This window comes from Pseudochaenichthys georgianus, chromosome 12 (assembly GCF_902827115.2).
Source record: "Pseudochaenichthys georgianus chromosome 12, fPseGeo1.2, whole genome shotgun sequence".
Classification (NCBI taxonomy): Eukaryota; Metazoa; Chordata; class Actinopteri; order Perciformes; family Channichthyidae; genus Pseudochaenichthys; species Pseudochaenichthys georgianus.
Window position 1 is genome coordinate 17,748,998 of NC_047514.1, and position 27,287 is coordinate 17,776,284.

Here is a 27,287-nt window from a genome sequence, read left to right on the forward strand (position 1 = left end):
TCGCTAAGAACACATCGCACATCTCGGAGCCTCTCTGCCTTGCAACCAGTGTGGTCTCCTTTGCTTTCCAGAAGACATCCTTCAAAATAGAAATCCGTGCGTGTCAGCGGTTGCACCCTTCCCAGAGCGATGGGAGATACAGCCGTCTTTATTATTCTCTAGTCGTGAGCCTGTCATCATCTATTTCACACAGCAATCTGATCAGCATTATTCGGTATGTTTTCTCCCGTGACAGAGGCCGAGACGCGACAGAAACTGCTGCGCAATGTGAAGAAAGAGGTTCGTTGCATTTTATTCAATTCTCGCTCATTACAGCTTATGTTTATTGCCGCTGTGTGTGTGTGTGTGTGTGTGTGTGTGTGTGTGTGTGTGTGTGTGTGTGTGTGTGTGTGTGTGTGTGTGTGTGTGTGTGCGTGCGTGTGTGTGTGTGTGTGTGTGTGTGTGTGTGTGTGTGTGTGTGTGTGTGTGTGTGTGTGTGTGTGTGTGTGTGTGTGTGTGTGTGTGTGTGTGTTTTTGTGTGACACCGTTCATCGGGTCTGAGCCACGACAACGTAAAAGCCCTGCTTATAATCAAATGTGCTATCATTTTACACAATAAAAAAGCGTATGCAATTAGGCTTTCAGTTGTCAAAAAATGGCATATGTTTTTGACTGCTGTTAGACCGGTGTAAGATGATGGTGACGATGGTAGTGATGCTGTTGATGACGACGAAAATGATACTGATGATGGTTTTATATCGACAAAAAACTGCATTTCTAATAAGACGTTTAAATATTAATTTGGTTCAATCCATGCAAAACCTCCTCTTTCACATCCTAAAATGTGACCCTCCCTCTCCCTCTCTCTGAAGAAGATGGCTAAACTGACATTTTCACAACAAACCATCTTGTTATTTAAAACTTCAAGTGACCTTGTTTTTAATTCACACTGTGTTCTAGCAACCATTACATGCTCCAACCGTGATTTATTAGTGAATTATAGTTTTGATATTAATATACACAGAATGTAACTAGCTCATCTCAGACACTTCAAAACTGCTCAGTGACTCTGTGATCCCCTGGGGAAGAACACAGGATGTTTTATTCATAACTGAAAAAAGACTGGTGCTTCCAGTCTAATCGTGTATGTGCTCCCCCTCACCTGTGACTCATTGCCTCTCAACATCCATGGCTCTGATGCTGGATCCTGCAGCAAGGAGGGGCTCAGCTGGTATATATATGTTTGAAACTAACAAATAATAATGTGTATTTTTTTAAATAATAATTTTCAGTATTTAACATTTTCAAGTCAGTTCTTGATTCATATAATAGAGTGTAACTTGCTGCAGTTAAATACCATCATACTATGTGCAATATGTGCAATATATACATTATATACATATGCCATTAATAACTGTGTAATATACCTGGCTGCTAAATCCTAAGAACTGTTACAGGATTTGTATTTTGGAAAGTATTTTTCTTTTTCTTTTACTTATTTTTTTTTTTTTTATATATATATTTGTATTATATCATAACTTAGTACTTTTTTCTTAACATAGGTAACATTAAGCTGCCTGTGGCTCTTTCCTGCTGTAACGATTCAAATTTCCCCTCTGTGGGACTAATAAAGGTATTCTGATTCTGATGGGTCCCTAACATGTTTGTGCATCTACAATTATGTGATTCTGGACTGGTTTTTATAAAATGCACTACTAATAGGCAGTAAAAAAATCTGATCTCAATTTATGACCGGACTGTTACAGTAAAACACAATACAGCAATAGTTATTACAATTTAATGTCAACCTTTAAAATGTTACGTATTGATAATTACAATGACAGGAAAGACAACCTTTCAAGATGACATTTTGTCGACTGGGTGCTTTACATGTATAAAAGAAAGCCTACATTATAAACATATCAATAAAATGTGTTTACCTAACAATGACCATCTTTCACTCAGGCATAACAGAGTTGCATTGTGGGAAGTGTAGGCAGTGTTTGACCAACAAAGGGATTCAGAAAATACATGGTATTTTGGCATTTGCCTCTTTGTTTTGACCAATTCGCAACTTTGGGGAAGTGGAATACTAATTTACTGGAGTGTCCCCTAAGGTTGTAAGAAGAAAATATGGATCAGAGGCGTAAAGACCCATATTCCTTCTGTACTTCTAGAACAAGTTTTTGAAACATTTCCTTCACTTTTCTTGCAATGCTCAAGTTGAAGTTGTAGAAAGCAGAAAGGGAAGAGCCTGTGTTGTGGTTTTAAAATAATCCACTGTATCTTCCATTGCTGTTCTTAACCTCTTGTAACTCATTCCCTCATTGCTTCCTGTTGTGCTTCTTGTTTGGACTCCCTGTCACCTCATGTAACTGTGTCAGACAGATTAATCCTTGTCCACTGTGTACTTTTTTCTGTTAGGTGAAACAAATTATGGAGGAGGCAGTAACGAGGAAATTTGTGCACGCAGACAGCAGCCACATCATATCCTTCTGCGGTAAATGTTTTTTTGTGATTACATTGCACCAAAAGCAATCAGCAATCTTTCTCGGACAGAGTGTTCCGAAATTGAGAATACACGCTCAAGGCATTTTCCATTATCTTTAATGTTTTTGAAAATTAACTTAGGAGTTGGCATCATTGGCTATTCAGGGGCCATACAGAGGGACAAACTACAAGTAAATAACAGAGCATCTTTTTTCTCTATCTTGAATAAATGTGTTTCTTTTGGCTTAAATTCAGCCTTTTGTATCCAATTTCAGAAATGATATTGCACGGCATGCTGGTTTAAATAGTATAAACCACAGTAGTTGTTACAACTTCACAGACATGTACAGTGCAGATGGTTGACATCAGTGTGTGTCATCCTCAGTTCATCCTCATAGAGCAAAATGGGCCTTCACAGACTGTTCAAGCTATGCAATCCCTGACAATTTATTTTCAAAATTGTATTAGTCATGTCTATTTATATGTGATATGTAATACAGTAGACTAGCACCCTTTAAAGGTGTTGATACTAACCAGGACTGAGGCGTATGTGATTCACATCCCTTATATCCTAGCAACGGAAGACACCGTTGGGCAGATTATTTGTATCAGCTGTGCTAATTTAAATAAAAAATATAAGGTTTCAGGCCATTTTATTGAGCTCATCAAAATAATACTAAAAGGCAAGTAAACATTTTCCACCTCAATAAAACAAACACATTAATAAAGTCTTACTGAAAAAAACAAACCCTAATCAAATATTGACTAATACTCTGTGTTTGTGTATGCAGCTGTAGTGGAGTCCTGTGTGCTACACGGACTGAAGCGTCGTATAGCAGGCCTGCTGTGCAGTAACAAGGTTGCAGCTCTCTTCATGAAGGCGGCTAAAAGCTTTACCCCTGCTGAGGAACTCTGCCACAAAGTCCAGGAGATGCGACAGCTCATTGAAACCAGGTGAGGTGTTAACTCCAACCGGCCAGGGACAAAAAAATCACCAAGTTTCATGGTTCAAGTTCAAGGTTTTATTTTGTCATAAACATAGCTACAGTGTTTAGTTTATTTATTTATTTATTTATTTTTTAAAGTAGTTTGTAGTTATGATGATGAAAATCTTAGGTCACAGGCTCCAACAGTGCAAGTTGAAACACAATAAAACAGATATACATAAAAAATATAGTGCAGGTAAATAGTCAATACAAAAAAAAATAGTTTAAAAAGTGAAATAGTGCAATAAGAGTCTAAATGCAAGTTATTGGAATATGATATATTAGATAAATAATTTCTAAGTAGCAGCAAGATTAATGTTATGGATGTTTCAACAGTTCAGGTGTTTAACAGATGTTGTTTCAACAGTTCAGGTGTTTAACAGATGTTGTTTCAACAGTTCAGGTCTTATGGCCTGTGGGATGAAACTGTCCCTGAGTCTGGTTGTTTTTGTCCGGATGCTGCGGTACCGCCTGCCAGACGGCAGCAGACAAAACAATTTGTGGCTGGGGTGATGGGGGTCTTTTATAATCCTGAGGGCTTTCTTCCTGAGCCGCTGGGAGTAAAGGTCCTCCTGGTGATGTTCTCTGCAGTTTTCACCACCCTCTGTAAAGCCTTACGATTGAGGGCGGTGCAGCTGCCGTACCAGGCCGTGATGCAGCCAGTCAGGATACTCTCTATCAGGGCCGGCCCTCGGCATAGGCGAATGCTAAGGGCGCATCAACCCATAGGGGGGGGGGCGAAAATTGGGGAGAAAAAAAAGAAAAAAAAGTTTAATTTCATAACAACACAATTTCCCGATTTTGGATCAACAAAGTACATCTTATTATCTTATACTAACAGAACTACGCCTATATTGCGTACAGCGCCCATAAACTATTTGCACACCCCCCCCCAAATCAAGTTGAACTGCCCCAGCCCCAGTAAAAACCAGAGGTTTATGTAAAATTGTTCTTTTTTTGAAATAATGGTAGTATGCAATTATAGGTTTTAATTTTATATTTGTGTTAATTTAAAATAAATCAAACTCCCAAAAAACGTACACAGCTTCTGTGTGTTTTACAAGAATACAGTTTGAAAGGGGAGTGATTTGTAAAGTATCCATAAAGAAAAAGAAAATCTACTTACAGTTCTGTTTCATATGGGTGTTGAGAGATGTATCCACAGATTTCCTAATGTTGCTCTCAAAGTGCACCAGATTGATGCTTTTAACTTCAACATTACACAATATACACCACAACCATGCACGCGCGAGTCATAGTAAGTGTAAGTGTCTGCATTTGGGGGGGGGGGGGGGCGCCAGCTAAAATCTTGCCTAGGGCAGCAAATTGGTCAGGGCCGGCCCTGCTCTCTATGGTGCACCTGTAGAAGTTGCAGAGTCTCCTGGAGTCCATGTTGAACCTCCTCAGCCTGCGGAGGAAGAAGAGCCGCTGTCGAGTTTTTTTGGTGATGGTGGTAGTGTGAAGAGTCCATGTCAGGTCCTCAGTGATGTGGACCCCAAGGAACCTGAAGCTGCTGACTCTCTCCACCGTAGTCCCATTGATGGCGATGGGGGCGTGTCCCTCTCTCTGCTGTATCCATAAGCACTCCTGTATATTTATCCCTTTTGTCTTCTCCTTCTATGGGTTATAATATCCCCGGGTGCCCTGTTCTGTCCTGTGTGTCTGCTCCACTTACAACGATACAGACATGTCATCAGTCAGGTTTCTTTTCTGTTTTTCAGCAAGCAGAACAATTCTACTCAGAGTAACGACCGCAGTCGGCAATCCAAGTTGGCCAACATCCCGCCTCAGGCACTGAAACACCTGTGGATCCGGACTGCTCTGATAGAGAAGCTCCTGGACAAGATTGTCATGTATTTAGTGGAGAACAGCAGGTATTGTTACTTAATGTTACTTAACCTCTGTTAACCGCCTTTGCTTTCTCACTGTCTCCGTCCCCACCAACTCATAAAGCTGGCAATGTCCTTGATCTCATATTCTCAAGGAACTGCGCTACTTCTAACCTCTCTGTAAACCCGCTCCACACATCCGATCACTTCTTCATTTCATTCTCTCTACCCCTTTCCAAACATAACAAACTAATCTCTTCTCATCCTGCACCTGTCCGCCGTAACCTTCGTTCCCTCTCCCCCTCTACCTTTGCCTCATCGGTGCTCCCAGCCCTCCCTTCCTCTGACTCGTTCCAATTGCTGCCTCCAAACTCTGCTGCAGAAACTCTCCTCTCTACTCTCTCATCCTCTCTGGACTATCTCTGTCCTCTCACATCTCGGCAGGCTCGTCAGTCCCCTCCTGCTCCCTGGCTAAATGATGCACTGCGTGCTAATAGAACCGTCCTTCGGGCAGCAGAGCGGAAATGGTGGACATCCAAACACCGTGACGACCTCCTAACCTATCAGGCTCTCCTCTCCTCTTTCTCTGCTTCGATCTCTCAGGCAAAAAGCACTTTCATTCAAGATAAGATCCAATCTTCCTATTCCAATCCCAAAAAACTATTTTCCATCTTCTCCTCCCTCCTGGACCCCCCCAAAGCCCCTTCCCCCTCCTCCCTTCTGTCAAGCGACTTTGTTAACCACTTTGAAAAAAAGGTTGATGATATTCGCTCTTCTTTTTCTGACTCACCTTTACTCACCGCTGGGTCACCAGACCCTCTCTTCACCCACACACTAACCTCCTTTTCCAACCCTGTCTCCTAAAAATTACGTTCCCACAGAACTAAACTGCATTCTCAATTACGTTTAGCTAGAAACGTATTTACTCCCACGTTACGTTTGTTATGAACGTATCTCAAATACGTTTATTTTCTACATATCTTCTAGAAACATGTTTTCTCCCAGGTTACGTTCCTTATGAACGTATCTGAAATACGTTTATTTTCTACATATCTTTGCCATTTATTGTCTTGCTTATAATGATGATAATAGTCATTTATAAATATCATTTTAGAGCACACCTTTGAAATCGACAATCGGGCTCGATATATGGTTAAATTAAAATCAGTAGGCGAGGCTGTAATTTCGCCAGCTGTTACTCTCATGTGCGAGGCAGAACATAATAGTTTTAACATGCCAAAAAGCTGCTGTGTCGTTCATTGCACCTCAAACATTAAAACAAATCCAGAGTTACGTGTTTCTGTACTTCCTCTAAGAAGAAAGGACAGTAACAGAAGAGCTCTGTGGCTTCAGGCTTGATCGCCGTTCAAATGACAGCGTTGGTTTCCCCAAAAGTGGGCGGGGCTGTAAAGTGAAGTAGATTTTACTGTCATCTATTATTCAAAACCATTCTATTTATTCTAACGTATTACATGCCAGTGTTTTATCTTTTTATTTATTTGTTTTTATTTTAAATCGTATAATGTCGGACTTTTTTTGTCGTCTTTGAGGAAAAGAAATGGGGTTTAGAGATTCAAAATACTGAAATCTGTATTTTTTCAAATCTCTTCCTTCTAATTTGTTATTCTTTTCTAAATAACACACTGTTATTTACTCAACAATACCACACAATTATCCTTGTTTTTATTTATTCGTTTAATTCTATAATCTTGGGCATTTTAGCATGCTTTTTAGCCGTAAATAAAGTCACCAGAAACAGACGGGACATTTCGAGATTTAGGATGGCCCAAGACACTACACTACCCATAATCCCCAGCTATCGTTTGGGACTACAGTCCCGTTGACAAACCCCGTGATGTTGCGCCAAGGTTACGCCGAGCGTCAAGCTCTTTGAAATGGAACGAAACCACGGCAGACTATTCAAAACTGGACTCGAACGCCCCACCAGAACTACACATGCTGGCTATTGTGTTTCGCAACATGTTCTCTATGGCACGTCTCTACTGGGAATTGTAGTTTTAAAAGACGTTTTTCCCAAATGTAGAAGTTGACAGTATTAAACTGTGTACAGCCCTGGAGGTTTAGGCGATAGGAAACACATTGGTGTGTACACATTTAAAACATGTAATTACTAAATGGGTGAAAATCGCTTGTATCCATAATGGGCAGCATTAATATATACCCACACGACAGCTCATTGTTACTTTGTAATTCTACTCCACTACAATTCAGAGGTTAACCTGGTATTTTTACTCCACTACATTTAGTTTAGTTACTTTGCAGATTCTGATTAATGATGTGGAATATAAACAACCCTTAAAGCAGACTTTAGTTACACCTGAATACAATTCAGGGAAGGTGATTGTCAAGTGCCAACAATCAGGAGAGATATTTGATAGTTGGTGCTTGAGAAGACTAAACATTTATCTGCAGATCTTTATAAAGTATATTCATTACTCCTTATTCTCTACTAATAGTTAATTAAAAACTGTATAATGGCTATTTTGCATATCCCTTTCAAGATTTCAAGGTTTTCTAAGGTGTATTGATCTTATACACAACTTGGGTCGCAGGTTCCTCAACAGACATCTATCAATATGTGTGTACTGTATACCTCCACCATTAAACTGTCATATTCTGCACATTTCTTATTCTATCTACATAAGAGTATAATTAATGTGTATAATATCATTTAAAATAAGTGTTTCAACATAGTTAACATTGCAGGAAAGCAATATTTTAGACGTTAAGTACTTTGTCAGGCTTAATATTCATCTGTAGATAGATACCCCCAGAGCTTTTTTCTTGTTTAAAAGAAGACCTTAACCTAAAGTATTTTTTAATGTGTTAATAAAGGTTAATTCGTTTTTCTGTTTTGCACATCCTCCTATTAATATCTTTGTACATCCGGCACTAAACTGTTTTATTGTAGAGATCACTTAGTATCTTCTTGACTTTTTATATTCTATATTTCTATCATTGACCTTCTACTTTCCCCCTATGAAAGTATGTACTCTTAATATTGTTTTGATCAAATAAGATTATTCAACAAAAATAATTCAATAACATGCTTTAACCACTAGGCGGTGCACACAAGGTACACACAGCATACTAATAATAACTTTGTATTATTAGTGTAGACACTTATGTAGATGTGTAGTTTTATTCATGTTTTTACATAATTTTACAGGATATTGCTATACTATTTCTCTTGTTTTACTTCTACACATTAATATCTGATTTGTAAAATATCACAGACAGAAAGGCATAGGCTATCCGTCATTTAATAGTAAGCTATTGAAATTGTGATTCCATAGATGTGTCTCCCATCACCCAAATCCCCTGACTATTCTCTCAACTCAGTATTTAGATTCTTATATTCAAAGAAAATCAGTAATATCTTTAAAAACTACAAGTCCTTTTCGATCAGCTGTGCACCGTTATGGTGTAAATATAACCTATATACCAATTGGATCAAATATAAAAGTCAGCCGAATTACTATTGATACTGCAAGGAGACGTATTTTGTGAAAAGAAATTGAAGATGTTGTTTAATTGTTGATATATTTATGATCCACGTCAAGTATTCAGTTTTGGCAGCAGTTCTCCTGTTTGTCTCTCTCTATAAATAAAGAATTACGGCAGATGTGTAATATGTAATGCAGCCGAACCGTGTATTACAATGCCGTTATGTGATGACTTCCAAAGAGAAAAGCAAGCACACTCTGAATTAGATATTATTTTATTTTTCGTTGTCGGATATCATATCTCCATATCATATCATCACCATATCCCAGCGTGCATTGCGGCTAAAACATCCAATCAACAAGCTTCAAGCTGAGGATCTTGGGTAATCAGTTTAGTGGGTTTGTGGTGTGTATCGCTCAAAATGTCCCGTCTGTTTCCGGTGACTTTATTTACGGCTAAAAAGCCCAAGATTATAGAATTAAATGAATAAATAAAAACAAGGATAATTGTGTGTTATTGTTGAGTAAATAACAGTGTGTTATTTAGAAAAGAATAATAAATTAGAAGGAAAAGATTTTAAAAAATACAGATTTCAGAATTTTGAGGCTCTGAGCCCCATTTCTTTTCCTCACAGACGGAAAAAAAGTCCGACATTATACGATTTAAAATAAAAACAAATAAATAAAAGATAAAACACTGGCATGTAATTTACGTTAGAATAAATAGAATGGTTTTGAATAATAGATGAGAGTAAATCTACTTCACTTTACAGCCCCGCCCACTTTTGGGGAAACCAGCGCTGTCATTTGAACGGCGATCAAGCCTGAAGTCACAGAGCTCTTCTGTTACTGTCCTTTCTTCTTAGAGGAAGTACAGAAACACGTAACTCTGGATTTGTTTTAATGTTTGAGGTGCAATAAACGACACAGCAGCTTTTTGGCATGTTAAAACTATTATGTTCTGCCTCGCACATGAGAGTAACAGCTGGCGAAATTACAGCCTCGCCTACTGATTTTAATTTAACCATATATCGAGCCCGATTGTCGATTTCAAAGGTGTGCTCTAAAATGATATTTATAAATAACTAATTATCATTATTATAAGCAAGACAATAAATGGCAAAGATATGTAGAAAATAAACGTATTTAAGTTACATTCATAACTAACGTAACGTGGAAGAAAATATGCTTCTAGAAGATATGTAGAAAATAAACGTATTTGAGATACGTTCATAACTAACGTAACGTGGAAGAAAATATGCTTCTAGAAGATATGTAGAAAATAAACGTATTTGAGATACGTTCATAACTAACGTAACGTGGGAGAAAATACGTTTCTAGCTAAACGTAATTGAGAATGCAGTTTAGTTCTGTGGGAACGTAATTTTTAGGAGACAGGGTTGCCTTTTCCCCTCTCTCTCCAAGTGAGGTTCTTACCCTCATTACCTCTGCCCGCCCTACCACCTGTCCTCTGGACCCTATCCCTTCAAACCTCCTTCAGACTATCGCTCCTGATATTCTACCGTTTCTCACCCATTTCATCAACACTTCTCTAACATCTGGTCACTTTCCAAACAGTCTCAAGGAGGCAAGAGTAAACCCTCTCCTAAAGAAACCCAGTCTCAACATGTCAGATGTTATAAACTACAGGCCTGTCTCTCTCCTCCCTTTCCTGTCTAAAACACTTGAACACGCTGTCTTTAGACAACTCTCCTGCTATCTCCATCAGAACAACCTTCTGGATCTGCACCAGTCTGGTTTCAAGGCAGGTCACTCCACAGAAACTGCCCTCCTTGCTGTCACTGAGGAACTGCACACTGCTAAAGCAGCCTCCCTCTCCTCTGTCATCATCCTTTTGGACCTGTCTGCTGCATTCAACACGGTGAATCATCAGATCCTCCTTCGCACTCTCCAAGAACTTGGAGTTTCAGGCTCTGCACTTTCCCTCCTCACCTCATACCTCAAAGACCGCACCTACAGGGTTACTTGGAGAGGGTCCGAGTCCGACCCTTGTCAATTAACTACAGGGGTCCCTCAGGGCTCTGTTCTTGGTCCCCTCCTCTTCTCCTTGTACACAAACTCGCTCGGATCAGTCATTAGCCCGCATGGTTTTTCATACCACTGCTACGCTGGGGTGGGCGATATTGAAAAATATGTTATCACGATATTTTCAAGCAGTATCACGATAGACGATATATATCACGATATTTTTTCATGTCGGTTATTATGGTTATTTTTCAAGTTACTTAACAGTACAAGCACCTACAAGGTAACAGAAACTAAAACAAAAAGGAGTAACAGACCAAAATAGCATTTCAAGCTGGTTTTATTTCAGAAATGAATCCCTGAATGAACAAGTGAGCAGTGAACATCAATAAACATGAAAAGGAGGGTAAAACATAACTAAGTAAAACATAAAACATCAATGAGGAAAAGTCAGTGCCAAACAATTAAAATGTAAACTTTAGAGTAGACTTGAAGTGTAATAAAAGACTTTAGCATAACTGAAGGGAAAAACATAAAACGCCACCGCGTCAGTTATGTCTTTCCACCGTTTGCTAGTCATTTCATACGGAGCCCCTTTATGAAATGCCTGCCCTATGGTAGTTTGTTTTGGTGCAGTCGCTGCGGTAGATTGTGCATTCACACGCGGGGGACCTTGCACTCTTACAGTCTCTGCATGCTCTTTCTGGTGCTTGCGTTTGAGGTGGTCTCGTAAGCCCGACGTGTTGCCATCTGTCGCTTTGAAATTTCCTTTTTTGCACATTTTGCAAATTACATTTGTTTGCTCCGTGTCTGTTGTGTTATATCCAAAATATTTCCATACCACAGACGTAGAGTTATTTTTGGGGACTAAATCTAATTCTTCTACATCAGAATCTGACTCTCCGTCCATTATTGCTGTGTGTGCAGACTGCCAACAGTGTATTTTCCCTCGCTGCAAAGAAAGGGGGCGGGGACTTTGGGAGCGTGTCAAACAACTCGGACTGAACGAAAGCAGAGGTGCGCTGACATTGTGAAATCGATCGGGCTTGATATATGGTGAAATTAAAATCAGTAGGTGAGGTTGGGAGAGCGGGAGGGGAAGAGGCTCTCCGTCCGCTGTCATAGCCCCCTGCGCCGCGCACGGAGAGCCTCTTCCCCTCCCGCAATTTTTTTTCCTTCAATTTTTTCAAATTTTTTTTTTTATCACGATAGGACGATATCTCTGAAAAAGCATATCGTGGAGACCTAATATCGTCACGACGATATATATCGTCATATCGCCCACCCCTACGCTGATGACACCCAATTACTTCTGTCCTTTACCCGCTCAGAGACCCAGGTCGTCGCACGCATCTCTGCTTGTCTAGCTGACATCTCTCAGTGGATGTCTGATCATCACCTCAAGCTCAACCTTGACAAGACTGAACTGCTTTTCCTTCCGGGAAAAGATTGTCCCACTCTTGACCTAACAATCAACATTGGCACCTCTGTTGTTTCCCCGACTCAGACTGCAAGGAATCTGGGTGTGACCCTAGATAACAACCTGTCCTTCACTGCAAACATCACTGCTACAACCCGCTGCTGCAGATACACGCTTTACAACATCAGGAGGATGCTGACCCAGAAAGCGACGCAGGTTCTGGTCCAGGCTCTCGTCATCTCACGCCTAGACTACTGCAACTCTCTCCTGGCTGGTCTACCTGCATGTGCCATCCGACCTCTGCAGCTCATCCAGAATGCAGCTGCTCGCCTGGTCTTCAACCTTCCTAAATTCTCCCACACCACGCCGCTCCTCCGCTCCCTTCATTGGCTTCCGGTAACTGCTAGAATCCACTTCAAGACAATGGTACTTGCGTACCATGCTGCGAATGGATCTGGCCCTTCCTACATCCAGGACATGGTTAAACCGTACACCCCAGCACGTGCACTCCGCTCTGCATCAACCAAACGGCTCGCTGCACCATCGCTGCGAAGGGGACCCAAGTTCCCATCAGCAAAAACACGTGGGTTTGCTATCCTGGCTCCAAAATGGTGGAATGAGCTCCCCATTGACATCAGGACAGCAGATAGCTTACACACCTTCCGGCGCAGACTGAAAACTCATCTCTTTCGACTCCACTTCGAGCGATAGAACTATTAACAAAGCACTTATATACTAATAAAGGGCTGGCTTATCTAAAGCCAGTTGAGTAGCATTTGAAATGTTTTTGCTCTATGAAGCCTGATGTACTTATATGATTCTGTTTTCTTCAAATTTGTATTTTGTTGGTCGAACGCACGTAAGTCGCTTTGGATAAAAGCGTCAGCTAAATGCAATGTAATGTAATGTAAGATGAGTAACAACTGATCTCACTGATCTGAGATCTTGATGATCTCCGACACTACTTTGGCTTGTTTGTTTTTGCACCTCAACAGTTTGCAACCTTATAAGCAAAGTATGTTCTTCTGTCAGCTTTTCTCCTATTGTATGGTAACATCCCATAATGTGTGGTTTGAAAACAGAAAGTTGGGTAGAATTTCAAAATTGTAAAATATCCTTAATTTCTAAATATTGTTTCCTGCAGTGCCTACTACGAGAAAGAAGCCATGCTGTTGAATCCTGTGGATGGACCAATTCTTGCATCTCTATTGGGTATTTATAAACCTTCACGTGGACAAGATTAAACACACGCCTTTTTATTTTGCTTTTGTACTCATTTAAAACTGATGAACCTTGTTTTACAGTTGGCCCTTGTGCTTTGGAGTACACCAAAGTTAAGACTGCAGACCATTTCTGGACGGACCCGTCTGCTGATGAGCTCGTGCAGCGACACCGAATCCACAGCGGCCACTGTCGTCAAGATTCCCCCTCCAGGCGGCCTGCCCTGGTTAGATATTGAGGGCTTAAATGATTTAAATCACCTAATCAGCAACAACCTAACAATGTGTAATACATATTCCATGTTTTTAACCTGTATCAGATCCAGAAGAGACAGTCCAGTGGTAGCATGGATGATCGCCCTCTCATGTGGGTGAGGGACTATGTTGAGTCCCTCCACCAAAACTCCAGAACTACACTTCTGTTTGGAAAGAACAATGTCCTGGTGCAGCCGGTGTGTGTTTCTCTTTTTCAGAGGATATATGTTTACTTTTTATGAAACACGAGAGCATCTTATTTATGCCTATTATGTTGAAATTGTGTTTATTGGTGTAGGCAAAATCTGATAGTGACAGCTCCAGCTGACATGTTGTTATTTCAAATCTCTGTCTTGTGTCTGCAGAGAGACGACATGGAGGCCATCCCAGGTTACCTTTCTCTTCATCAAACTGCAGACCTCATGACACTGAAATGGACACCCAATCAGCTGATGAATGGAAATGTTGGGGAGCTGGATTCTGAGAAAAGGTTAGACTAATGAACCTAAAGAAAAAACAGTATTGCTTTTGCACAGGTTACTCATTGGCTTCCTTCATCTTCCTTTCAGTGTGTATTGGGATTATGCTATGACAATTCGTTTAGATGAGATTGTGTACCTCCACTGTCATCAGGAAGGTACAGTATCCCTTAAGTTTCTTTCTGCCCCCAAATAAGTAGTTTAAAGAGTTATTTACATTGTTATTTATTGTGTTATTTTCTCCAGTGAACAGTGGTGGGACAGTAGTTTTGGTGAGCCAGGATGGGATCCAGAGACCTCCTCTACATTTCCCAAAAGGAGGACATATCCTCCAGTTTCTCACCTGCCTGGAGACGGGCCTGCTACCTCACGGACAGCTGGACCCCCCTCTCTGGAATCAAAGAGGAAAGGTCAGCATGAATTGTGCCTCCATAGAATCCTTCTGTTTCATGTTATTCTAAGTGTAGCTATGATCTGTTGAAACAATCTATTGCTTTTCCACTCACAGGGAAAGGTTTTCCCCAAACTGAGAAACAGGAGTCCGCACGGCTCCTGTGATTCTGTATCCGATAAGGAAGATGATGAATCAACCGATTATGTGTTTCGAATCCTCTTTCCTGGCAATCAGATGGAGTTCAGTAAGTGTCTTTAATCTTCCTGCTCTGCCTCCCTGAGCTAATCTAATAAAACATCATCAGCTTACATCTACGATTGCATTACTCTCCTAATACTGATCTACAGATTAGACAATTGCAGTTTAGATTAATCTGTTTTCCCAAGTCATATATTATTTATAATTCATCTTTATAATTAATTTTCTCTCATTTTGGCTGCTGCATTTCCCTGTGTGTTATAGTCCCATCAATAACAATGAAACTTTGCATAGACATTCAGAGTAATTAGTTTGCTACATCTACATCTCACCAAAAGTGTTTCCTATTGCTTGCATACATGCATCAGAATCCAGTTTAATTCCAACTCAGTTTTCAACAAACAGTGAACTTGCTTGGGTGTCATTTGTGCAAGAAAGATACATATTAAATACAAAACATTACAAATAAATATATCTTCTAAATACAATTAAAAAAATATACACAATGTAATGAAACGTGCAAAAAAATCTAGGGGATGTGAAAAGTTCTACAGTATTTTAAGTAAAAAGTAATATGCGATGTCCAAATCTATTAGAACTATGACGGTATTAGTAGCATCAGTAATGATAAAGCCTATAACTTCCAGCAGTGGCCCTGGAGCTGATGGAGCAGGGAGTGAACATTTGGCAACCGACGCCCCGAAAGTCCTCGTGCTCCTCCTGCTCACAGAATGGCTCTTCTGATGGCTCTCTGCCTAATGGCTGTAATCAGGAAAGGTGCGTATTTCCCTAGGACAGGCTCGAATATAAATTCAGATCAATCTGTTACACTCAATTTGCCATGTTCCCCTCTTACCAGGGCTCCCTTAAAGCTCCTCTGTGACACCATGAAGTATCAGATAATCTCCCGTGCTTTCTACGGATGTGAGTACAACAAACTGTTGGTTATCTTTGATGATTTGGGAATCATTAAAGTAGTTCTTATCGATTAAAACATTTGTCTTTCCTCTCCAGGGCTTGCATACTGTCGGCATCTGTCCACGGTTCGCATACACCTTTCTGCTCTGGTCAACATCTCTATAGTTGACGCTGATGTGCCCTGTGATTCCAGAGGAGGCCTCTCTGTGGAGGTCTGGGGGCAATTCCTCAAAGACAGCTCTGTAAGATACACAGAGAAACACCAAGTGAAGAGTATTAATTAATTTCTGTATTAAATGGTACTTTTTTGATGATTGATAAATAGCAGAGTTCATCTTGTTCAGGCGTTTGAGGAGGAGGAGATACACAGGCTTGTGTATTATGGTGGTGTGGCTCCTTCACTACGCAAAGAGGTCTGGCCCTTCCTGTTGGGACACTACCAGTTCACCATGACTGCCAAATGCCGACAAGAGGTATTCTGATTAGCTATTTGAAGACTGAGACTGTGTGAAGCACACATATACACCATTGGGAATGTTACAATCTTTGTTTACACAAGGTTTCCTTTTCAGATTGACGAGCAGATGCGGATCATGTATGAGCAGAAGATGAAGGAGTGGCAGGGATGCGAGGCCATCGTTCTTCAGAGGGAGAAGGAGAAGCATGCCGAGGCCATCGCCAGATGTTTGTCAGCCAGTGTGGAGAGAGGCCCGGTGCAGCGGGACTCCACCATCAGCACAGATGCAAGTTTGACCTTTTTTGCATGGCATGTGCTGCATTGTGTAACCAGTTTCAACTGGCAGAAGATAACTGTTTAAAGTATTTTGAGGTCATTTCTAGGAAAGTTGGCTGACAGCTTCGCTTTTTGTCTGTGTGATGCTCTCTCCGTTACAGTCGTCTCTATGTAGCAGCTCAGATCCACAGAGTGCCACCTCACAAAGTGATTCCAGCAACAGTGCACAGGTACTTTCTCATGGGAATGAAGATCAAAACAGCAATGATGTTCAGTATGTTTCCTTCATGTAAAAGATGTAATCCCACTTGTTACAACACTTTATACAACACATAACTCTATAGATTTCCTACATTTCATTCAAATTGAACTGCAATCAATCATCTTACATCTTTAAATAATAGATAACTTAGAAATAAAAACTGTCTGCTGCAGTGGCATAACCTGTTTTAAAATATAACTTGGCTGTAAAAAGGAAAACATTTTACCAAAAGTTAAATGTGAAGGATTAGATAGACATTGTTAGATATAAAAAGTACATTGAAATACATTGTTAACCAAAAGCTACCTGGAAGGTTGGAAATCATTCTTAAAACATATAGTATTCCTTGAACATTTTCCATCAGTAGTATATATACAGTATGATTTATAGCTTTTGGGCTAACTCTAAAAGCACTGGTATAACGCCTCAACATTTGTCCTTTTCATTGAGCCTGGTTGCAAAATGTACTGCATATTCACTGCGTTTCTTTTGTCACCAGGTATTTGGATCGGTTGAGGCAGTGGATCAGTTTGAAGCTGAACCCAAAGCTGAGGAAACAGAAATACAGCACAGTAGTCCACTGAAGGATATGACAAGTGGCACTGCAGATGCCCCAAAGCTTCCCTCCGGCAGCCCCTCCTCTCCGGGTCTGACAAATCAGCAACCAGGATTCGAAAACAGCCCTCTTGTAACAGAGTCAGCTGTTGGATCCGCAACCGCTCAACCGTCAGTGGAAGAATCAGAAGTCTTACATGAAAAAACAACTGCATCACAGGAAGAGGATGTAAAGGACCCATTAGCAAAGGAGGAGGTGTTAGAGACAAAGATGGAGACTGTTTCAGAAGGTGAGGTTAAGGACTGTGGAATCAGTAAATCACAAGAAACACCTGAATTTGAAGAAAAACCTAAAGTAGAAGATAAAGATATTTCAACAAGTGAGCTGTCTGAAGACTTGAAAGCAGTAGACACAAATATGAATTTAAGAAGTGTTCCAGAGAGCACAAATGTTCTTAAACTAGAGACAGAGATTACTAATGAATATTTCCAAGCACCTCCACTCGGGCAGACCTTGGCTTTTCAAGCACAAAAGAGCAAAGAACTGGACGTGGAGCCTCAATGTCCGCCTGCAGCAGAAAAAGACACAAGTGAAGAACCGGAAATAACTTCTGAAAAAAAGGCCTGTACCACAGAGTCAGAGAGAAAGGATGCTGAATTAACAGTTTGTGACTCGACTGAAAGCAAAAAAGACAAACCTACAGATATTCAATTTGAGAAACCTGGTTCAATTTCACCTGTCAGACAAGTACTGAACGCTCTCCAGTCAGCGTCAAGGGGCAGCCTTTCGTTACCGTCCCACTCTCGGCAGTCTCCAGACACAGCAGATTCAGACGACTCTCCTTCTGCCCTGGAAATGGAAGACATACCTGCAGGGACATGTGTGACCTCTGAGGATATCAGTTCTAGGCCTTTGACTGGCCTTTCTGCTCCCCCTGTCTCTCTTGCGCAAAGACTGAAAATGACATCAGAGGATTTTGTCCTAGATCACCATCTGGACACAGCCTGCAACACCAGCCCTGAGGGCACCGACCCGGGCCTTTCTGAGGAGGAGCCCGAGATGGAAAATGTGCTCGCTGAACCGGAGTCTGCAGAGGTAGGAGGAGGAGGCGCCAAATTGGACGAATCCTCAGAAGAACAAACCTATTCTGTAAGCAATACACATCATTTACAGACATACTTGCAATATGTGTATATATATATATATATGGCGGTAATAACTGTGCAATATGTACCTGGCTGCTAAATCTTCAGGACTGTTACAGGATGTTTTTTTTGTAAATTGTGTAACTTTTTTGATTATATATTATATATATCTTTAATATTTTTTTTATGCATGCTACTTAGGTAACATTAAGCTGTGTTTGGCTCTTTTCTGCTGTAACAATGTAAACAGAATGTTCTATTATTGTTGTAGCAAGAGACACTGGATATGTACCTGATCAACTTGCATCGCATTGACAAAGATGTCCGACGCTGCGACAGAGCTAATTGGTACTTCACTACTGAGAACCTGGACAAGCTGCGTAACATCATGTGCAGGTAAATGAGTCGCCATGCCAAATATCCCTGGAGTTTTGTCTCAAAACATTCAAGTCTGACAAATATGGTTCTATTTCATCCCTACTGACCGCCAGAGGTGGTGCTTTAGCACTGGATATGCCCATTGCGCACATGCGCAGCTCGAGTACCAATAACAACAAAGTCACCTGTGACCCACGTGACACCGGCTATATATGCCGGTGTCGTCAGAGGATCTGTTCCTTTCATCTTCTCGCTGTGCGAGAGTACCGTGGCTACATTCTTGTAGCCTACAGCGTTTCGGTTGGAACGTTTGATCACGATTTTAGACTAGCTATGTGAGCGCATTACAACCAAAATAGAGCATTTCAACGTTGTTCTTTATGTTGTTAGATAACGTTATAAAACCACACTTGGTTACTTATGATTGGGTAGAGCAACAAAATACAAACGTTCGTCAACTGGTTTTAATTATATCGGCAAGGGTGGGGCTGGGTCGCTTGCCATCCATTGAGCCTGCCATCGCCTCCCCGGTTCTGGCTCCTAATGAGGCTCCAAGGCCTGATGCAAGGTGCCCTCGGCCTCAGGGCCCATGGACGCCATGCCATCCCATCCCGCCGGAAGACTGTCACTGTGGATGCATGTCTCTCAGGGTGGGGTGCGGTGTGGCAGGGCAGGGCAGGACTGCTCAGGGTCAGTGGTCTGCCCAGGAAGGTGCACGCCATATCAACGTGCTAGAGATTTGGGCTGTGCTGCTTGCACTCATGCACTGTGGCCCAAATCAACCACCAGGGGGGCACCAGGTCAGACCGCACAGCTGCTCCGGGTTTCACAGAGCCTCTTGTCTCAACACACTCTCACTCCCTAAGCGTCCAATAGCGACGTTTGGTCAGTGTCCGTGGCGTCCAATTGTGACGCTCCTAGGCTCCTTCAGCATCATAAAGGGACGCAAATAGCTTTCAACTGATTGCAATGTATTCCCATCTGCGTCGGGATTTGACGCTCATGGAAGCATGGCATTCGTTTATGTCGGCTGCCCTTAAAGGCAATGTGAGCGTCCATTCCCATTGGATAACGGAGAATTGTACACCCGGAAGTAAGTATTCCTCTTACTGTCGATTGATTTTACAGTGATATCTGCACTACTCATCGACTAAAAAACACCAGATTATCCTTGTTAATTACACAACATTGATTGGTTTAAATTGTGTGCAATGCTTTTGTATTTTTCCCCTTCGATTCGAAGAAACAAATATTTTTTCGGAGTAAAGGATGGCAGAAGACACTACACTACCCAGAATCCCCAGCTATCGTTTGGACTACACCATGTGCTCTGTTTGACAAACCCCGTTTTTTTCACCATTCATTCCGATGGCTGGCGTCTATGTCACATGATCTTCAAATTTCTCCCTGCAGAAAAAGAAAACATGGCCGAACTTCGTTTTATTCTCGGTGGAAAATGCCTATTTTAAAGTTAGTTTGGCCATTAAAATGCATTTTGATGTCATTTGATGCGAGAAATATGAGTTGTTATTTCAGATTATGTGTGCAGTGGATGTACATGAACTTTAGTTTGCTAGTTATTATGAAGATTACTTCAGGAAATCGCGACGTTTTCATTGTTACCAAGGTGGTTGCTAGGGACGCTGCTATCGATATTAGTTCTGTTATGTTGTGTAACTGTTTAATGGTGTTATCTTTATTGCTACCCCCTTCCCCGTCAATGTATAGTGTTGGTCCACAGCGCAAACATATTAGTTTAACAAAATCCGCATCTAAAGATAGCCACGTTATTTCCCCCTGTGCAATTCCAGTCTCACATCTCACAGCACATCGTCATTAACAAATACCGGAAACAGACCGAAAACATTTAAAAAAATAAATAATAATACTTTATTCCGAGTGTGCTTGCTTTTCTCTTTGAAAGTCATCACATAACGGCATTGTAATACACGGTTCGGCGGCATTACATATTACATATCTGCCGTAGTTCTGTATTTATAGAGCCCTGATGAGAAGACCTCTAGACAAACATGAGGAACTGAAAACGTGACGTGGATCATAAATATATCAGCCATTAAACAACATCTTACATTTCTTTTCACACAATACGTCTCCTTGCAGTATCAACACTAATTCGGCTCACTTTTATATTTGATCCAATTGGTAGATAGGCTGTATTTACACCATAAAGGTGCACAGCTGATATAAAGGGACACCTGGTGGTTAAAGCATGTTATTGAATTTAATTATTTTTATTATTAGATATTAATACGATCCCTATAAAGTATATTCATTCCTCGTTATTCTCTACTAATAGTTAATTAAAGACTGTATATAATGACTATTTTGCACATCCCTTTCAAGATTTCAAGATTTTCTAAGGTTTATTGACATATCATATAGGCCTACACAACTATGGTGTAGTTCTGCACTGAATGAAAAACTTGGGTCGCAGGTTCCTCAACAGTGCATTACAAGACATCTATCAATATTTGTGCATACCTCCAGCAATGTTAACTATGTTGAAGCACTTATTTTAACTGATATTATACATAATGTATTATACTCTTATAAGATGTATGTAGATATTTCATCTCCGGCGTTGTCAGGTATTGAACAATCAATAAATAAAGAACACAGAATTGTTGAATATAAAACACAGAATTTGTGTGATTATACTAAATGATTTTCAAATAAACACAACTGCATATTTAACTGTTACACATGCTGATGTAACGCACATGTTCCAACTTGGGATCAATAAAGTATATCTTTCTTATCTTAAGCTGATCGATGGCTACTGCCATATTTGCAAAATTTGCCTCTGAACCTTGACAAGTGCATGTTTCAGGCTTATCAATTAATGTAATGTAATGTTATCACAGGGGTCACAAACATAAGACCAGCTGTTAAATAAAGCTCTTCTGACCTTAGCTGGCATGTGGGTATATATAATAATACTGCCCATAATGGGCACAAGCTATTTTCACCCATGTATTAATTATATGTTTTAAATGTGAGTGTTTCCTGTCCCCTAAACCTCCAGGGATGTACACAGTTTAATACTGGCAACTTCTTATTTTGGGAAATACGAAAACGTCTTTTATAACTACAACTCCCAGTAGAGACGTGCCATAGAGAACATGTTGCGAAACAGAATAGCCAGCATGTGTAGTTCTGGGGACGGGGTGGGGGGACGCGGTGGACCCGTTTAAATCCAGTTTTGGACAGTCTGCCGTGGTTCCATCCCATTTCAAGTGCTGTTCGAGAATCGGCTTAACCCTCGGAGCACACTCTCCAATCACAGAGCTTGAGGACTATCACGGGTTTTGTCAAACAGAGCACATGGTGTAGTCCAAACGATAGCTGGGGATTCTGGGTAGTGTAGTGTCTTCTGCCATCCTTTACTCAGAACAAATATTTGTTTCTCCGAATCGAAGGGGAAAAATACAAAAGCATTGCACACAATTTAAGCCAATCAATGTTGTGTAATTAACAAGGATAATCTGGTGTTTTTTAGTCGATGAGTAGTGCAGATATCACTGTAAAATCAATCGACAGTAAGAGGAATACTTACATCCGGGTGTACAATTCCCCGTTATCCAATGGGAATGGACGCTCACATTACCTTTAAGGGCAGCCGACACAAACGAATGCCGTGCTTCCATGAGCGTCAAATCCCGACGCAGATGGGAATACATTGCAATCAGTTGAAAGCTATTTGCGTCCCTTTATGACGCTGAAGGAGCCTAGGAGCGTCACAATTGGACGCCACGGACACTGACCAAACGTCGCTATTGGACGCTTAGGGAGTGAGAGTGTGTTGCTTGTCTTGGGCGTTCCCCCGCCTGGTCAGTCTGCGGGCAGTCTTTCTACCAAGAGACCAGAATCAGGTCGCAGATTTCCTCTCTCTGCACAAGCCTCCACCGGGGGAGTGGAGGCTTCATCCAGAGGTGGTGGAGACAAGTTAGAGCCTTTTCGGCAGAGCCAAGGTGGACCTCTTTGCCTCGTAAGTGTTGAGGCACTGCCCCCTCTGGTTCTCCTGGGCAGAGGTGACCAGCCCGATGGGTCAGGACGCTCTGGCGCACGACTGGCCAGACAGTCTCCTGTATGCCTTCCCGCCACTGCCTCTGACACTACAGACGCTTTATAGGGTCCTTACTCAGGGGCACAGGCTCCTTCTGGTCGCCCCCCGCTGGCCAGGGAGAGTTTGTTCCCACTGCTGCGCAGTCTCTGCTGCAGCCCACCATGTCGTCTCCCCGACAGGAAGGACCTTCTGTCACAGCTCAGGGATCAGATCTGGTATCCCGACCCTCACCGCCTTCAGCTCTGGGCTTGGCCTCTGTAGGGCCCAACCCGCTGTTGAGCGTTTTCACGGCATCTGTCAGGGAAACTATCCTGAATGCCAGAGCACCATCCACTCGAGCGCAATATGAGTGCAAATGGAAGCTCTTCTCCCACTGGTGTTTGAGTAAGGCTGAGAATTCGGGGCATTGCTCTGTGGCCACCATTTTAGGGTTCCCGCAGTCCCTTCTGGATAGTGGATGTTCTCACTCCACTTTGAAGGTGTATATGGCTGCTATCTCTGCCCGACATGTTGGAGTCGACGGCACCACGGTGGGGCGCCACAGGTTGGTGTCCCTCTTTCTGAGAGGGGCTCTACGGCAGCGTCCCCCTAGCACCCTGTTGGCTCCGGCTTGGGACCTAACCCTAGTGTTGTATGCCCTATCATCTCCTCCCTTCGAGCCCCTGGCCCAGGTGGGGCTTAAGTGGCTGTCCTTGAAGGCACAATTTCTGCTTGCCATAACATCAGGGAAGCGAGTTGGAGCCTTACATGCCCTCTCCGTGAGCGATACATGCCTGAGGTGGAACTCCGATGGCTCGGGTGTTGCACTCGGGCCGAATGTGGCGTTCCTGCCCAAGGTGCTTCCACTAGCCCACTCCAATCGGCCTATCCAGCTGGCGCGCTTCAACGTCCCACAGGAGAGCGGCACGCCTGAGTTGCTGTGCCCTGTGCGTGCCCTAAGGGCGTATATTGATGCTACGGCCTGTATACGGTGGTCAGAGCAGCTCTTTGTTTGCCATGGCGGCACTAGGAAGGGTTGTGCTCTCTCTAAACGGCGGCTGTCCCACTGGGTTGTCGATGCCATATATAAGTCATCCAGTGCTAAAGCACCGCCTCTGTCAGTAGGGACGAAATAGAACGACAGTTACGTCTGTAACTACGGTCTATGAGTCCCGGATGACCACCAGAGTATCCTGTCACTCAGAATTCTTGTGGGCTCGCGAGAAGATTCTGGAAACGGATCCTCTGACGACACCGGCATATATAGCCGGTGTCACGTGGGTCACAGGTGACTTTGTTGTTATTGGTACTCGAGCTGCGCATGAGCGCAATGGACATATCCAGTGCTAAAGCACCGCCTCTGGCGGTCATCCGGGACTCATAGAACCATAGTTACAGACGTAACTATCGTTGTCTTTGCAGTTATGTGTGGCAGCATCTCGATACAGGTTACGTCCAGGGCATGTGTGATCTGCTAGCTCCCCTACTGGTTATTCTGGACGATGGTCAGTGAAAAATAACAAAAAACTCGCAATATACACCTTTTTTTTAATGCAATTAAATGGCTAAATTTGCTTTTTTATGCGTGTGCTTTCCAGAGGTCATGGCATTCAGCTGCTTCACTGAAATGATGAAGAGGATGAACCAGAACTTTCCTTATGGAGGTGCCATGGACTCTCACTTCGCCAATATGCGTTCTCTTATCCAGGTATGTGGATAACTGCGCACCAGCGGATGTGAATGAATGCATATACACAAAAGCTATAGTGTAATAATGACATCTTATTTTACACAAATAGATCCTGGACTCTGAGCTGTTTGAACTGATGCAGCAGAATGGAGACTACACACACTTTTACTTCTGTTATCGATGGTTTCTACTCGACTTTAAAAGAGGTGAAGGCAAACACACGCATCATGACATTTGCTAGAATTGACCATTTAAGATGATTTTATATAATGTTATACTGTATGTAATCTGATCCTGGTTGTCTTTTTTGCACAGAAATGGTGTATGATGATGTTTACTCTGTGTGGGAAACAATCTGGGCAGCCAAGTACATCTCCTCCGAGCACTTTGTCCTCTTCATCGCTCTGGCACTTGTGGAAATGTATAGAGACATCATCCTAGAAAATAACATGGACTTCACAGACATCATCAAGTTCTTTAATGGTAAGAGTGTTGACAATTACCAGAGCGTATTCATAATTAAAACTAGATTGATCAGCTATGATATTGTAGGGTACTTTCAAAAAAGCAGCTCTCTCAGTCTTAAGGAGAAAATAAACAGTGAAATATTAGCAATATTATTGTAAATAATTATGGTTTTCCAATTGTTTTCTCAGAAATGGCAGAGCGACACAACGTCCCGCAGGTCTTGATGATGGCGCGAGACTTGGTCAACAAAGTACAGACGCTCATAGAAAACAAGTGACACAACTGTTCTGCTGCCATGTTTCTTTGTGCTAAATTGTTTCAAGACACTGACACCACATAATAGTAATTTATTCAAAGGGAAATACATGTTTATGAAATACAGTGATTGGTAAATCCAGTATTCTAAGATAGTTGTACAACAACTTATTCCCAGCTGCTCCTCTCTACATGTATATTCAGGGGAGATGGAATTATTGCCAGTACATTTATTTTTTATGTGATATTGTTCACCTAGTGAATGTACCCTTGTTGGAACTGCTTCAGGATGTTATTTATTTTTGCCTTAAATTAAGCTATTTTTTCAGGGATCCAGCAACCAAATGATTCACTGTATTGTTCTTCTTATTCAGTTACACGTACATCTTGTGATGCACTTGAATATATTTTAAATATCATCTTTTTTTGCTTAAATTGTAGCTACCATGACTAACCTTCTTGAATATATTTTCAGTAATGATGTCCACCATTACTGGATGATTTGGTTTTGTGAGCGTTAAATGTACATGAGAGGAGTTCGTGTCTAAGTAGCATGTGTGGTTTGCTTCTCAACAGCCATTTTAGGACAAATTACCAGCTTCTCTGAGGCGTGATGGTCCTCTTCCTGTTTTTGCCTCTAATGCACACAAGCTTGGAGGAAATCCAGACCCAACCTGTGATCTCTGTGCACTCGGGCATGATTGCACATAGTTTGCATATAAATACCATCTTTCCTCTTGTACCAAGTTCCTAAACATTGAGCTCCTTCTATCTCTGACCTTGTCTATGCATTGTTTCTTTGCAGACTGGTTCTTGTTACTGGTTCAATGTAAACACATTTTTCTCACCTTAGTTAACACTATGCTGCTCAGGCGGAAGATATATGCTGTTGTTTTTTCACAACATCAAGATAGTACAGTGCCAACAGATTATACTTCCTTGCAGCAGCTGGTGTGGTTGATTTTGAGCTGGTGGTAAACTAAAAGTGGTGTGCAGTGAAGGCAGCATGCTTCCTTTGCACTATCTTATTCACTTTTACCCTACAATCAATGTTATGGTTTTCTGCCAATTTATTGCCCTGCCATCTTGGTTGCCTTGTCTCTAACACACTCTAGTCTTACAATACCTGTAGCTATTTCCTAAAGTAAATGTGCATTTCTCTTTATTACCTCAAGATCCCTTTGTTCATAGCAGTTGAAAAAGAGGTCTGCTCCTCATGAGGTTTCAGATCGCATACATGGTTTCAGTTTGGCTTTGTCCCTTTTTCTCGCCTACATTGTTTCTTCATTTTGTTCAGCACCCTCCACCTTGATAGGCTACATCCGTAGTTTGATCAGTTGAAAGAGCAGTGAACTTGTGCTCAGTCCATTTATCATTTTTGACAGCAATGGTCAGCAGATTTACTTTAGATACTCTCGATAATTTGATATTTTTGAAGCTGTCTTCGTCATTTAGAGTTGTTTAGTGCTTGCTGGTCAGTGGTAAAACAGATAAACTTGGTTTTATGGGTGTATGTTCACACCACTGAATTGTCTGCTGCTAATCAAATACAGTGAATGGGAATTGTATTTGTTCAGCTGAAATGAAACTATTTAAAGAAACAATGTTCAGGAAGACTTTATATCAATAGTTTTAATTGGCCTAACGGGGTCTGTGATAATCAGTTTAGCAGATATTCCAGAGAGATGTCCCAAATGTTCAACACAAATACAAAATTCTCTATGTGACCTATAGTTTCATTGGTGCCACTTACAATTGCAAAATAGCCATAACACACCCTTGTTTGGTTCACAGCAGCTTACCCACAAGTGTTTGGATTCCACTGCTAATGTCTCCATATGATCTTCTAAAACATGCCTGAGTATTGCTGTTTGTGTATTGCTGTGTTTGTTGTCAGAAGATTTACTGTAAACAATGTGTTTGAAAGAAACTAAGCTCGTACATAGTTATATAAATGCAATACGATGTCTGTATATGATCTTTATCTGATAAGGAACAGAAAGATACAAATATGCCATTGGAAATAAATATTTTTTTTATTTTTTTCTCTGTCCTCAAAATTGTCTCCTGGTAAAATTAATTTATTGCGTATTAAAAAATATTATATTTTGCA

General features: G+C 41.4%; 1 protein-coding gene across 1 annotated transcript; it reads left to right on the forward strand.

Moving 5' to 3' along the window:
• Positions 1 to 27,287, forward strand: sgsm1b (small G protein signaling modulator 1b). The gene is made up of 24 exons (XM_034095777.2): positions 1 to 279; positions 2,404 to 2,479; positions 3,261 to 3,423; positions 5,177 to 5,329; positions 13,302 to 13,369; positions 13,462 to 13,604; positions 13,698 to 13,829; positions 13,998 to 14,122; positions 14,202 to 14,269; positions 14,358 to 14,521; positions 14,620 to 14,749; positions 15,351 to 15,480; positions 15,563 to 15,627; positions 15,718 to 15,863; positions 15,966 to 16,094; positions 16,194 to 16,364; positions 16,516 to 16,584; positions 17,116 to 18,321; positions 18,589 to 18,713; positions 24,184 to 24,266; positions 24,360 to 24,469; positions 24,561 to 24,657; positions 24,767 to 24,934; positions 25,108 to 27,287. The coding sequence occupies exons 1-24, from the start codon at positions 217 to 219 to the stop codon at positions 25,194 to 25,196; spliced, it is 3,873 nt and encodes a 1,290-aa protein (XP_033951668.1). The 5' UTR covers positions 1 to 216; the 3' UTR covers positions 25,197 to 27,287.

Bases quoted from the DNA above. Each gene is read 5' to 3' on its own strand.
- sgsm1b (XM_034095777.2), top strand. From the start codon at position 217: ATGTTTTCTCCCGTGACAGAGGCCGAGACGCGACAGAAACTGCTGCGC. The intron at 15,628-15,717 runs GTGAGTACAACA...TTTCCTCTCCAG, and splicing joins CTCCCGTGCTTTCTACGGAT to GGCTTGCATACTGTCGGCAT. The intron at 15,864-15,965 runs GTAAGATACACA...CATCTTGTTCAG, and splicing joins AATTCCTCAAAGACAGCTCT to GCGTTTGAGGAGGAGGAGAT.